The sequence below is a fragment of the Belonocnema kinseyi genome, chromosome 8, assembly GCF_010883055.1.
Source record: "Belonocnema kinseyi isolate 2016_QV_RU_SX_M_011 chromosome 8, B_treatae_v1, whole genome shotgun sequence".
NCBI classification, from domain to species: domain Eukaryota; kingdom Metazoa; phylum Arthropoda; class Insecta; order Hymenoptera; family Cynipidae; genus Belonocnema; species Belonocnema kinseyi.
The window spans coordinates 1,899,613-1,913,700 of NC_046664.1; the positions used below are offsets into that span (position 1 = coordinate 1,899,613).

Genomic DNA, 14,088 nt, shown 5'->3' on the forward strand with positions numbered 1-14,088 from the left:
ACGGTTCGTTTGGAATGGATTTTTTTTTGCCTGTTTTCAAGTCGCTGACTTTAAATCTGTTATGGGTAATTAAAAAAGTGTATCCAATATGGTGACCAAAAATAAATAAATAAAAAAAGGTTGGAATTGAATAGAACTTTTTTTGTGTGGGTTCTTTGTCTCCCTGATTTCAAATCGGTTTTGGAAAATTTCAAGAACAAAGCGGATCCAATATGGCGACCAAAGAATGGTTCGATTTAAGTAAAACTTTTTTGGTCGCTAATCTCAACATCTTTATCAAAATTAAAAAAAATATATTAGATCCAATATGGCTATAAAAAAACGGTTCGTTTGGAATGGATTTTTTTTGCCTGTTTTCAAGTCGCTGATTTTAAATCTGTTATGGGTAATTAAAAAAGTGTATCCAATATGGTGACCAAAAATAAATAAATAAAAAAAGGTTGGAATTGAATAGAACTTTTTTTGTGTAGGTTGTCTCCCTGATTTCAAATCGGTTTTGGAAAATTTCAAGAACAAAGCGGATCCAATATGGCGACCAAAGAATGGTTCGATTTAAGTAAAACTTTTTTGATCGCTAATATTAACATCTTTATCGAAAATTAAAAAATATATATTAGATCCAATATGGCTATAAAAAAACGGTTCGATTGGAATGGATTTTTTTTGCCTGTTTTCAAGTCGCTGACTTTAAATCTGTTATGGGTAATTTAAAAGAAAGTGTATCTAATATGGTGACAACAAAATTAAAAAGGTTGAATTTCAATAAAACTTATTTTTTGTGTGGACTCCTTGTCTTCTTGATTTCAACTCTGTTTCGAAAAATTTCAAGAACAAAGCGGATCCAATATGGCGACCAAAGAATGGTTCGATTTGAATAAAACTTTTTTGATCGCTAATCTCAAAATCTTTTTCGAAAATTTAAGCAAAAATATTGGATCCAATATGACGACCAAAAACATTTAAAAAATGGTCGTATTGAAATGAAACATTTTTGCGACTGTTTTTTTGGTCTTTGATTTCAGATCTAATTTCGGAAACTTAAAAAACAAAGCGGGTCCAATATTGCGACTCAAATAGTACTAAAAATCGTTCGATTTGAATTAACCTTTTTTTGTGTAGGTTCTTTACCTCGCTGATTTCAAATCTGTTATCGGAAATTTAAAAAAAAATGGCGAATCCAATATGGAGGATCTAATATTGCGATCAAAACTAAAAAATGGTTTGATTTCAATGAAACTTTTTTGGTCTGAAATTCTTAAACTTTCTATTTACAAATCTATTTACGGAAATTTCAAAAATAAAATGGCGGATCCAAAATGGCGACCGAAAAGCACCAAAACTGGTTCGATTTGAATGAAACTTTTTTTAAAAATATCACCTGTCATTTTAAAGCAGAAAAAAACTAAGTTGTTGATCCCAAGAACAAACAAAAACAAAAGACCCGAGTATACATCCATGACAGCGAGTCTTTCTCGCCTGAAAGACGAAACAAGTGCAATTGGACCTTGATCGATGTTAAGATTTAATCGATCTTTTATTACAAGCGTCAACTTTACTCCCATCAAGGAGACCTTCAGCGTGCAACGAAATTGGAAACCACCTTCTTCCAGGAAGCCTGTGGAGAGTCTCTCCATATGGGCAGCAGGTCGCTGGGCCCAGGGGCCTCTCGAATCAGTATCTGGCCCCTGGATCTGAAATATAAGGCCCGTTGCGGTGCATGTAGGCCCAACCAGCAAGAGATCAAAAAAGAAAAGAAAAAATATATAAAAAGAGATTGGGCGCGGAGGGGAGGGTCAGGGAGGGGGAGTGACTGTCGATTATTTGGTGTCTAAGCTCGAGACTAAACAAACTAGAACCAGTCTTAGACTTGGATGCACCCCACGCCATCTCTCCTTAACAAGGACCTCGTTATAATATTTTATTGCCCTCCTCGACATTTCGTATGTTAGTTGGTCCATAAAAGTGTTATGAAAGAGAGAAGAAAATAATAAAAAATGTTATTGATTCCTTCGACATAGAAAAGTATATAAATAATAAAATTCCCGAGAGTAGATAAGTCACGAAATTAAACTAAAAATGGCTTCACTCATTATTAATAAATAAACAACAAAATAAAAAGATTCAAATAAAATTTTATTTAGTTTTAGACGCAAGTTTTCATTAATGTTAGATATTTTACAATAGAATATTTTCTCTTTTTTGGGGAATTTCTTAGTGCCAATTTATTTGGTTAAAAACTTTATTTATTTATTTCGTGAAGTTATGAGGTATACAACAATAATTAACTACAAACAGTTATGTAAAGAAATTCAATATTATATTGATAATTTTTTATTCTATGAAGGTATTTTTAAATTAAAAATTTATTATTATTATTTTTATGACAGGACTGCCATTATTGACTTTAGTTTAATTTTAAGTGTGAATTAAATATCGCTTGTATATATTTTTTTTTTAAATAATCTACACGAGTAGCTTGAACGAGGCGTTAAATAAAAACTCTAGTTAATTAAATTAATAGATAGGTGGATGACGAAATTCGCACGCTTCCAGGTGCACATAAATATTCCCAAATCAGGTTTTACATATTTAAGCAGATCCCTAGTCATTTAAAATTTTGCAGTTTTATCTGCCAGATCAGTTTTCATTTTCTGAGAGGATTTACTACGAATTCAAGATTTAGTTACATTTTTGAGTCGGTAGGTATGCAAATGAATTTAATGACGAATTTAGGAGAATTTTATATCGTTTTTAAGTGTAGGTGCTTCAAAGATTTATTGTGATCTTAAAAATTTTTCTGGGATTTCGTAGAAGTTGATATTAAAATATTATTTAGAGGATTACTGAACAGGAGATTAATTTGCATTCATCGCGATAAATTATTAAAACTCTTAATAGCTACAAAGCTGACATCACTCTCTCAAATCTTTCTAATAATAAATTAAGTAAATAGCTTGAAAAATTAAAATTAAAAAATTAAAAATTAATATATAATAATAATATTGATATTGAATTTTTAAAAAATTCAAAATTAACTCTTTAAATCTCAATTATTTTTCATCTCAATAATTAGTGTAGAATTCCGAATTGGAAATAAAAATCATTCAACTTAGGCATTTCCAATTAGTAATATATTTTTATTTATTTTTTAACAGAATTTAAATGTGATAGTTAAATTATCAATAAAAAAATTAATTTTTAACAAAATAGTTCAACTTTGAACCAAGATATTGAACTTTTAAAGAAATAGTTGAGTCCCCAAAAAACCAGAATAAATTTCAATAAAACAGTTGCATTTTGAACAACAAAAAAAGAATTATTAACCAAAAAAGATTTAAATTTTAATTAAAAGAAGGTTGAATTGACCCAAAAAGACGAATTTCTAACAAAGATGAATTCCTATGCCAGAAATATTTTTTTTCAGAATAATACAATTTTCTAACGAAAAATAGGAATTTTCAACAAAAAAGTTAACTTTAAACTACAAAGTTACATTTTCAAAAATAAATTGTTCAATTAGAAATGGAATAGATAAATATTTAATAGTTAATATTTGAATAAAAAATATTTTTCTTTTAAATTGGAATAGGTCAATTTATTCAAAAAGAATAATTTCAATAAAATAGTAGACTTGCCAACCAAAACAGATTAAGTTTCAAACAAAAAATAAACTTTTAACCAAAAACATTATATCTTAGAAGAAGAGATAAATTTACCAAAAAAATTTAAATTTTTTTGGGCAAAAAAGACTTTCTGACAAAATAGTTGAATTTTTAAATAAAAAAATATAAAGACTCGACAAGAACTGAAATAGATAATTTTTCAATTTATTTTTAACAATAAATTGTAAACCAAAAAAATATTAATTCTTAATGAAATATTTAATAATGAATATTTGAGCCAAAAAAAATTTTACTGTTGTAAACAAAAACCAGTTTCTTACGAAAATTTAATGTTCATTAAAAATATGATTTAAAAAGAGTTGAACTTCTAAGAAAACAGTTGGAATATTAATAAAAAATGATGAATTTTTAACAAAATAATTAAATTTACAACAGAATAAGTCGAAAGCTGCTGAATTTTGAACAAAAAATGCGAATTTAAAAAAATTAATTTTGAATTAAACTGTTGCATTTGGAACTAAAGTCGAATTTCTTTAAAAAAAAAAAATTAATTTTGAACCAGAAAACATTTTTAAGTGAAGAAATAATAAACTTTAAACCCAATTCTTGTTTTCTTTAGCAAAGAAGATGAATTTGTTAAAAAAAGTATAATTTTCAATTAAAAAGATCAATTTTTAACAAAAAATTAAACAGATAAATTTTGTAATTAAAAAACTTTATTTTTTAATAACAAAAACACGCATTTTCACTGATAATTACTAAACTTAAATCAAAAATAGTTTTATTGTCAACGAAATGGTTAAACTTCTAAGCCAAAAAAAAGGAATTTTTAAAAGAAATTCGAATTTTTTAACATAAAAATTATAAACCAAGAAAGTTAACTAACTAGTTTTAATAAACGAGTTTAGTTTTCGACAAACAGACGTTAAATTTAAAAAATCTGAATTTTCAAACCAAAAGACGAAAATGTTAACAAAACAGTTAAAAACTCTTTTTACCGAAAAAAAACATAAAATTTCACCCAAAACAAAACAAACAAAAAATCTTAATTTATAGTAATCCTTTAGAAAAATATTCATCAACTGTCTAAGAAAAATTATTTTATTTTATTGATTTATTTTCACCTTAGGAGCTTGAATTATTTTCAAAATGAATTTTGAACTTTAATTGTATCAATTAAATAATTTTGTTAAATAAAAGTTTTTACTTCAATTTGGAATAATTTATAGCTTCTACTTGTTTTTTTTTTTTTTTTGTAAATAGAAAATGCTTAAATTCGAAAAACTGTAATTTTCTGTTCGGGCCTTTAATTTGAACTTGCAAGAGTCGAAGTAGGGATGAAAAATAAGTATAACGAGCACCATGTCCCTGAAGGTAAAGAAATGAGATTGCAAGTTTCAAATTAGAAATGAAGTTCAACATTGCATTTTGCAATTTGCGTCTCATTCGTTTCTCCGGCCGTGCGAGGATGTAAATGTAAATAAACGCTCATGGGAATCTGCTTTTGAATTGTGTGTGTGCGTGGGCAGAAGGCGTATGGAAAGGCAGAGTGGGAGTATAGACGGGCAGAGTGGAGTGTAGACTGTGTAGAGGTAGACGGACAGCGTGGACTGTAGTGGAAGTAGAAGGCACACTGCATGCCAGGGATAATGGATCGTAAATTTTTTGAGCCAACTTGACTAACGGAGACTGCGATCCTGACCTGGTCAGTAAATATGGGGGCAAAACGGACTCGTTATAATCTCCTGACTAAATAGATTTCCTGACGTTAACGATCTTCAATGAACCTGACAAGGCGCAAGAAAGAAAGCAGATTTTTTGATTTTATTTCACGATTTTCGAATTTTCGAATATAAGGTGTCATCCAAAAATCACTCTCCTAATGTAAAACACCGTTAAATTTTCTCCCTTTCCCTGCCCTCCATCAAAACCTTACAACGATATTTTAAAAAAGTAGAAAAAAACTGAATATGAAAATACCCGACTCGCGGTTTAGCCACAGTGCGCAATCTCAGGATGTGAGTACTCGCGTACTGCGCCTTTCGGCTACACAACCGTCTCACGCCCCGCGCCGTGGGAAATTGCGCGGGCCAGCAGTTATAGTAATTAATAAAACGCGAGTGACTAAACGGAGAGTCAAGTGTATCAAATAAATGAAACTGATGAATTAATTTATGGAAAACTAAAACAAAAATCCTGGAAAATTGTCAAATAAGTTTACTTAGTTGGAGAATATAGTTAAACCAATTGCTTTTTTATTTTTGGGTAAATAAATTACAACAAAAGCTGTAATATTTTGGAATAACTTTTAACTACTTTTCTCAGTTCCATTAAGATTAATTAATTAAATTTTTTATTCAAATAATTAATTCCATTTATTGCAGGCTAACTATTTTTTAAGTTCAACATTATATTTATGGTTAAGAATTCATCTTTTCTAGTTGCAAATTTAATTATTTATGTTAAAATTAAACTATTTTATTGAAAATTCATCTTTTTAGAACGAAAATTGAACTATTTTTGCTTAACAATTTTAAAATTTGATAGATTTTTTTTCTTGATTAAAGAATCCCTTTTAGTTCAAAAATTAAAATATTTTGTTTAAAAAAATCGACCTTTTGGTTCGCAAGTTCATTTCTTTTGATAAAATTTTACATTTTTTCTTCAATAACGCAGCAGTTTCGTTAAAGATTATTCTGCTTTGGTTGAGGGTTAAAATATTTTATTAAAAATTCGGTTTTCGTTTCTTGAATTTAACTATTTTAAATTTTAATTTTAAATCTTTTTTGGTTGAAAATTAATTTATTTCGATAGAAATTTGGTCCTTCTTGGTTTAAAATGCAGCAGTTTGGTTCAAGATGAATCTTTTCTTATTAAAAATTCATTGTTTTTTGTTGAAAAATATTACTTTTTGGTAGGAAATTCAACTACTTGGTTGAAAACTGATCTCCTTTGTTAAAAATTAATTTTTTTTTTTTTAGAAAATTAATTATCTTGTTTGAAAATTCATCATTTTGTTTCCAAATTCAACTATTTGTTATACTATTGATGAATTTTCTTTTTGTAGAAAATTTATCTTCTGGATTAAAATTTTATCTGTTTGGTTGCAAAATCTCTTTTTTTACTGAAAGTTAATTTCTTAACTGAAAATTTATAATTTTCATTTCAAACTTTATCTATCTTTATTCTATACGGTTAAAAATAAATTTGTTTCGTGGAAAATTCAGAGCTTTAGATGAAAATTGATTTATTTGGTTGAAAACTTAACTATTTGACTGAAAACTTGTTTTTTTTTTGTTGTTAAAAATTACTTTTTTGTTTGAAAATTGAATTATTTTGTGTGACACTCGTTTTTTGTCGGAAATTCGCTTTTTTTAAATTAGGTTCTCAACTGAAAATTTAAACATTTGATTTTTTGTTTTTAGTGGAAAATTCATTTTTTTTGTTGATTTTTTTTGCTCGAAAATTATTCTCGGTTGAAAATTTATCTTTTAAGTTGAAAATTAATTTGGGTCAGTTGAAAATGTACCTACTTTCTTATGAATTTGATTTTGTTGTAAAATTGTTTTTTTTTTAAGGAAAATGTAAATAATACATTTTTGGTTCAAAACTAATCTATTTTCGTTGAATATTAATTTTTTTTTGGAGAATAATCAATCCACCTTGTTGAAAATTCATCTTTTTAACTTCCAATTTCTCTCTTTGTTTGAAAATGTAACTATTTTTTTAAAAATTAGCTTTTTTTGTTAAATTTTTTTTCAGAATATTTAGCAAATCCATGTTTGGTTGGAAATTAAATTATTTTGATGAAATTTTTTTCTTTTGTTTGAAATTAAGTTTTTAACTAACAATTTAAATACTCTATTTTTGATTGAAAAATTATCTTTTTATTTGAAAAATTATCTGTATTAGTTAAACATTCATGGATTTTGTTGAAAGTTTATCTTTTTTTGTTCAAAAATTACTCTTTTTGTGTGAAAATTTATAGTTTTGATAAAAAATTAATTTTATTGTTTGAAACTTAAACTAATTTTTTTAAATAATTTTTTTTTTTTTGGTCACAAAATAATTTTTTTTTAAACTGAAATTTTTAATGTTTCATTTCTGGATTTTCAGATCAGTGAATTTTTCCAAAAAAATCATGGATTTGAATTTAGGTAAATTTAGACTGGGGTGGTTCTCCGAATTGTTAATTGCCAAAAAATAGTTTATTTTCTAGCTGAATTTGGTGATAAAACTTAATTTGCAATAAGATTATATAATACTGGCAAAAGATGAAAGTCCATAACCGGACGTCTTTTGATAAAGTCTTCTACGTAAGTCTGATAATCAAAGATTTTTTTTCAAGTAATCAGCACCCATTGTTGTGACTAAAAAGTATCGCATTTCCAAAGGCGTATCTTGCAACAAGTATGCGTTCCATGAATTGTGTACAATTTTACATTTTCCCTTGAAATAAAATTCTTTCAATTGCAATTTATTAAATCAAAAATCCTAGAGTACTAAAAATTTATAAACAAATTAGTGTCAGTTGGTCATAAATCTAGAGTCTCGGAACTGTTTTGTCTCTCCTGTTTCTCTCTCTGATTCGTCACGCCTGAATGAACACCGCACACCTCCCCGCAGCTCCTCACACCCATCCCCGCAGTGTCAATTCTCGGAAACACTAAATCCAGAGTCACTAAATCCAAATTCGACTCTATTTCAACTATATTTTCTCTTATATTCTTCCTCATTTCTAGAAAATCACTAAATTAACAAAGTGAGTCTTCTTCCAGTAACAGGAAATCATTTTTGGGACAGTAATTTTAAAAACAATAATTTCTGTAAAATGTGGTATTTTGCAAGTTAAAAAATAATAAAATTGCCGATTTTTACAAACTTTTTTTTAGTTTTCAGCTTACGGAAACGATCTGCTATCTTACTCCACCGTAAACTCAGAGTATGCGCTGTGGAAGAAGGTATCGGAACTTTTTCAATATTTTCTCAACGTCGATAATTTGCTTACGGACCGGTGAACCGCGAAAAATGTTCAGCTCGTTGACTTGCGGCGGCATACGGAAAAAAATCGACTTAGCGATATTCAAGCTAGACTCGGTGCAATTCGATTTTACATTTTTTTCCTAATTTGAATCGGTAGAATTTCACTCAGGGGAATAATACCTTTTCGATAAAATTAATTTAAGTACTATATTGAATTCAATATAAAATGCAATAAATTCCTAAGATTTCAAGTAGAAATATATTGCATTTTTAATAAAATAGTTCAATTTTTAACTAAACAAATTGTTTTACCAAAAGAGATGAATTTGAAACAAAAGAGATGATTGTTCGAGCTAAAAAGTCGAATTTTGTATAGAGAAACGAAGATTTTGAAAACCAAAAGATAGATTTTTTGACAAAAAAGTTTATTTTTCACTGAGGAAAATAAATTTTTAACGATAAACTAATAATTTTGTAACCAAATAATTGAAATTTTGTGTGAAAGAGACAAATTTTTAACACAATAGTTTATTTTCCTACCAAAATATATTTTCCGCCAAAATAAATGAATTTTCAACAAAAGAATTGAGTTTTGAAGTTAAAAAGTTGAATTTATACAAAAAATTGATTTTTTAATGAAATAGTTGAAGTTTCAAGTATAAACAATATTTTTTTACCAAATGGTCTCATTTTTAAACCAAAAAGGTTAAATTTCAATCAAAACCCGTTTTATAAACTACCAAATAGTTGCATTTTTAAGCCAAAATTTAACCAAGAAAAGAAAAAACAATTTTCAAAAATTCAAATAATTGGAATTTTAGTTGAACAAAATAAATTTCAAAAAAAAGGTGAAATTTCACCAAAATAATAAAATTTTGAAACATAGAGATGAATTTTCAAAAAAATAGATGAGTTTTCAAACATATAGTTAAACCTTCACATAAAAAGATAAATTTTAATCTAAAAAATATAAATTTTAAACAAAAAATGCAATAGTTAAATTTGCAATTACAAAATTTAATTGACAAAAAAAATAGAATTGTTAACAAGATTTAAAGTTAAATTTCCGAATAAAGATTTGAATCTTCAACTCGCGTAGTTTAATTAACATTTAAAAAAAATTAATTTTCAACCGCAAAATAAACTAATTTTTCACAAAAAATGCAAGCAAAACTGACAAGACTTTTTAAAATCTGAAAAAATGAATTTTCAACAAAACAGTTCATATTTAACCAAGAAAGATTTTTTTACCGAAAAACATTAATTTTAAGATAATAATACGAATAGTTAAAAATATTAATTTTAAACAAAAAGTAAAACGAATTTTGAACAAAGATGATCAATTATTCCTGGTAAATTATCGCTGATTCTTAGTGAATTATCACTGATTGTTAGTGAATTATCACTGATTTTTAGTGAATTATCACTGATTGTTGGCGAATTATTACTAGTTCTTAGTGAATTATCACTAAATTCTTAGTGAATTATAACTAATTCTTAGTGAATGAACACTGATTCTTCGTGAATTAATTATCACTGATTGCAGAGCATTATCACTCATTCTTAGAGAATTATTACTGAATTTTAGTGAATTATCACTGATTTTCAGTGAATTATCACTGATTTTTAGTAAATTATCAGTGATTGTTCGTGAATTATCACTGATTATTCGTGAATTAGTACTGATTTTTAGGGAATTATCACTGATTCTTAGTAAATTATCACTGATTTTTAGTAAATTATCAATGATTTTTAGTAAATTATCAGTGATTCTTAGTGAATTATCACTGATTCTTTGTTAATTATCACAGATTTTGAGTAAATTATCAGTGATTCTTAGTGAATTATCACTGATTCTTTGTTAATTGTCACAGATTTTTAGTAAATTATCAGTGATTCTTCGTGAATTATCACTGATTATTCGTGAATTAGTACTGATGTTTAGGGAATCATCACTGATTCTTAGTAAATTATCACTGATTTTTAGTAAATTATCAGTGATTTTGAGTGAATTATCACTCATTCTTTGTTAATTATTACTTATTTTGAGTAAATTATCAGTGATTCTTAGTGAATTATCACTGATTCTTTGTTAATTATCACAGATTTTTAGTAAATTATCAGTGACTCTTAGTGAATTATCACTGATTCTTTGTTAATTATCACAGATTTTTAGTAAATTATCAGTGATTCTTAGTGAATTATCACTGATTTTTACGGAATTATCACTGATTGTTAGAGAATTATCACGCGTTCTTAGTGAATTATCACTGATTTTTAGTAAATTATCAGTGATTCTTAGTGAATTATCACTGATTCTTTGTTAATTATCACAGATTTTTAGTAAATTATCAGTGATTCTTAGTGAATTAGCACTGATTTTTACGGAATTATCACTGATTGTTAGAGAATTATCACGCGTTCTTAGTGAATTACCACTGATTTTTAGTAAATTATCAGTGATTCTTCGTGAATTATCACTGATTTTTCGTGAAGTATGACTGATTGTTAGTGAATTATCAATGATTTTTAGGGAATTCTCACTGATTTTAAAGGAATTATCATTTGTTCTTATTAAGTTTTCAATGATTCCTAGTAAATTATCACTGATTGTTCAGTGAGTTATCACTAGTTCTTAGTGAATTTTCACTGATGATTGTTAGTAAGTTATCACTAGTTCTAAGTGAATTTCCACTGATTCGTAGTGAATTATCACTAATTATTAGTGAATTCTCATTGATGGTTAGTGAATTATCACTGATTTTTAGAGAATTATCACTAACTCTTAGTGACTTATCACTAATTTTTATTGAATTTTCGCTGTTTCGAATGTAGAGCTCGCTTTCGCGAAATGAGTAAGAATTCTTGAAAATATTAATAGAAATTCTGCGGGCCATCGACTCCCGTCTCTGAAATTCGAGCCTCTATCCGAGAATTATTGCGAGTAGTCGAGTGTGCATTATTTTAAAAGTCATTTGCAAGTTTTGACTGCAAAAAGTTTATAGCTCGTAAATAAAGCACTTTACGTCCAGATACGTGTGAATGGAGTATGTATTTTAAGGAGGTGACTCTCTGAAAAATGACCCGTAATTCGAGGGGCACCCAAAAAAAACCTCTGTTTGTGCCGTCAATTTATTTTAATACGACCGTGCTTTCAGGAAATTCAGTGGACACTTTGAAAGCGAATACGGCATGTTTATCATTTTTTTCAGACACTAATGATCCCTCTATTTTTTTAAATTATCATTATAAATTAAAAGCGAGTTATAAATTAAGAGCCGATTAAAGTTAGGTGGTCTCTGAATTTAAATCAGTCAGAAATGGGTCACTGAATTAAATCAGTAAGAATTTTTATTGATTCAATACTCAATCTCACTGATTGAAATACCTAGAAATGGATCACTGATTGAAATCAGTAAGGATTTTTACTGATAATCAGTGAAATTACACTGATTCAAATTTATATATTAGAGTTTTAATTTCTCTTTTTATCATTTTCATTCAGAAAAAAACGATAATTATTTAAACAATTCCTAAACCTCTATTATTATCTTTTTCGGAATTAACTTAAAAATTTGCGGTTCTTTTAAACATTCTTTAACTTTTCGCAGCTCTTTAGATATAAAAAAATAATCATAAATAACCATTAACAAGAATCATATAGTTTACAGAATTTTTTATTGTCTGTTGTGATCACTTCCTTAAAAAAAACTAGAAAATCGAAATATTTTGGAAATATTAGTAGATTAAATCAGAAAAAGTTTTTTACAAGCAATAAATTGTTTAAACAATTTTTAATTACCATTAATTACTACTCCATTATACACAAAAATATGAGGAAATATTAAATAATGTAAAAAACCACAATTTTCTAGGTTAGTTTAAAGAGAGGCCATTTATAAACAATAATCAATTGTTTAAACAATTTGTAAAATAACAAAATATCATTAAAAATATAAATTCACGATTACATCGCAAATTTACCGAATTTGCAGTTTGAAAATTGACAAAAATCACTATTGGTTAATAAAATTTATTTAAACAATTAACAATAGTTATCAGGAATTTAAACATCGTATATATTATTTTTTATAGGCAAATGTTTAATCAATTATCTTGAAGGAACAAAGTATTTGGAGAACGGTATTACCAAAATATGCATTTGTTTATTAAATTTTCCTAGAACATTTATAATTACTTTGGAATTTTAAAAAATCGTAACAGATTCCGAACAAAAAATTAAAAAATAAACTCTCCAAGTATTTCTAATTTTGAATTAGCGCTTTCACTCATTAATTTGTTAGTAAAAAAATAAACAGGTTTTTTAAATGTTTTACTATGTGTAGATGCCAAAAATTGGATCCTTTATTATATTTTTTTAATTTTTAAATGTTTCTTAAATTAGAATAAAAATTAAAAATTAGGAATCAGCTTTCACAAAATTTCTTTCTAATTTACATTAGAGACAATTTTCAACCCAATTTAATAAAAAAACGACATATTTTTTGCCATAAACGTCTGAATTTTACATTTGTTTATAAAAATTGTGTAATAAAATTAACAAATATTAAAAATCGGTTTTATCGTACATCACTCGCTGCCTGATACAAAGTAGATTTATTTAATTATAATCAACTTTTCACGAAAACCTAATAAGAGTTGTCAAAATGACCATTTTTAATATCATTTGTCAACAGAGAAATTCATTCAATAAAAAAATCGGGTCTCACAATTATCTTTTAAATTCATTCAAAAGTATTTCACCAAAAAAATCAAATTCTGGAATTCAGACTCTATTAAAAAATACTTTTGACGTTTTGATCCACTCTGCACTGTCCCTTCACTCTCATTGCCAGAAAAAATAATAATAAATTTAAAAAATGTATTGCAATATAAATAAAATAACTCACCCATAAGTGTGAGGACTTCCGGCTTCTCGAGGTAAAAATTGAAGTACCCCGTACATTGTTGCAGGGTCAGTAACAACACTGCCAATTTGAGCAGCATCCTGCTAACCACGTGTCGATCAAGAATTGTCGACGAGCCGTAAAGAGATCCTCAGGCTCAAACGAGTTATAATAGTCTCACTCAGCTCATTTTTTTCCAAAAGTCATTCAAAATTGCCGCGCCTTTTTCACTTTTTTAAAAACCGGCGTTCACACTCACGCCGGTCAAAAAATACAGATTTCAGCTTCAGTCACACCATTCGTGTACTCTCGTTTTCAACGGGAAGAATTATTCCGTTTCTTCTCACAACTCGTAGGGCTCGCAAACGAGGAGCGCGGTTTCTTTGACAGCTCGGCAATAAATTCAATCCAGTTAACACACGTTTTCCCAAGTCGTAACCACCACAGCACTTTTTAATTATATTTCAATTCAAGTTGTTAATTTTATTAAATGCTGAAGCATTATAATTTTAGAAGAGGCGAGAAATATTTTCGAGTAAACATAAGCCGACCGAAACCAGACGAGAGTTGTACCA

General features: G+C 27.4%; 1 protein-coding gene across 1 annotated transcript in view; it reads right to left on the reverse strand.

Annotated features, from left to right (window-relative positions):
* Positions 1–14,088, reverse strand: part of LOC117178835 (tyrosine-protein kinase Dnt) — a 122,048-nt gene extending 107,960 nt beyond the window's left edge. Inside the window, exon 1 of the mRNA XM_033370334.1 lies at positions 13,517–14,088. Coding sequence (XP_033226225.1) covers positions 13,517–13,613 — 97 coding nt within the window. The 5' untranslated portion in view covers positions 13,614–14,088. The remainder of the gene's footprint in view (positions 1–13,516) is intronic.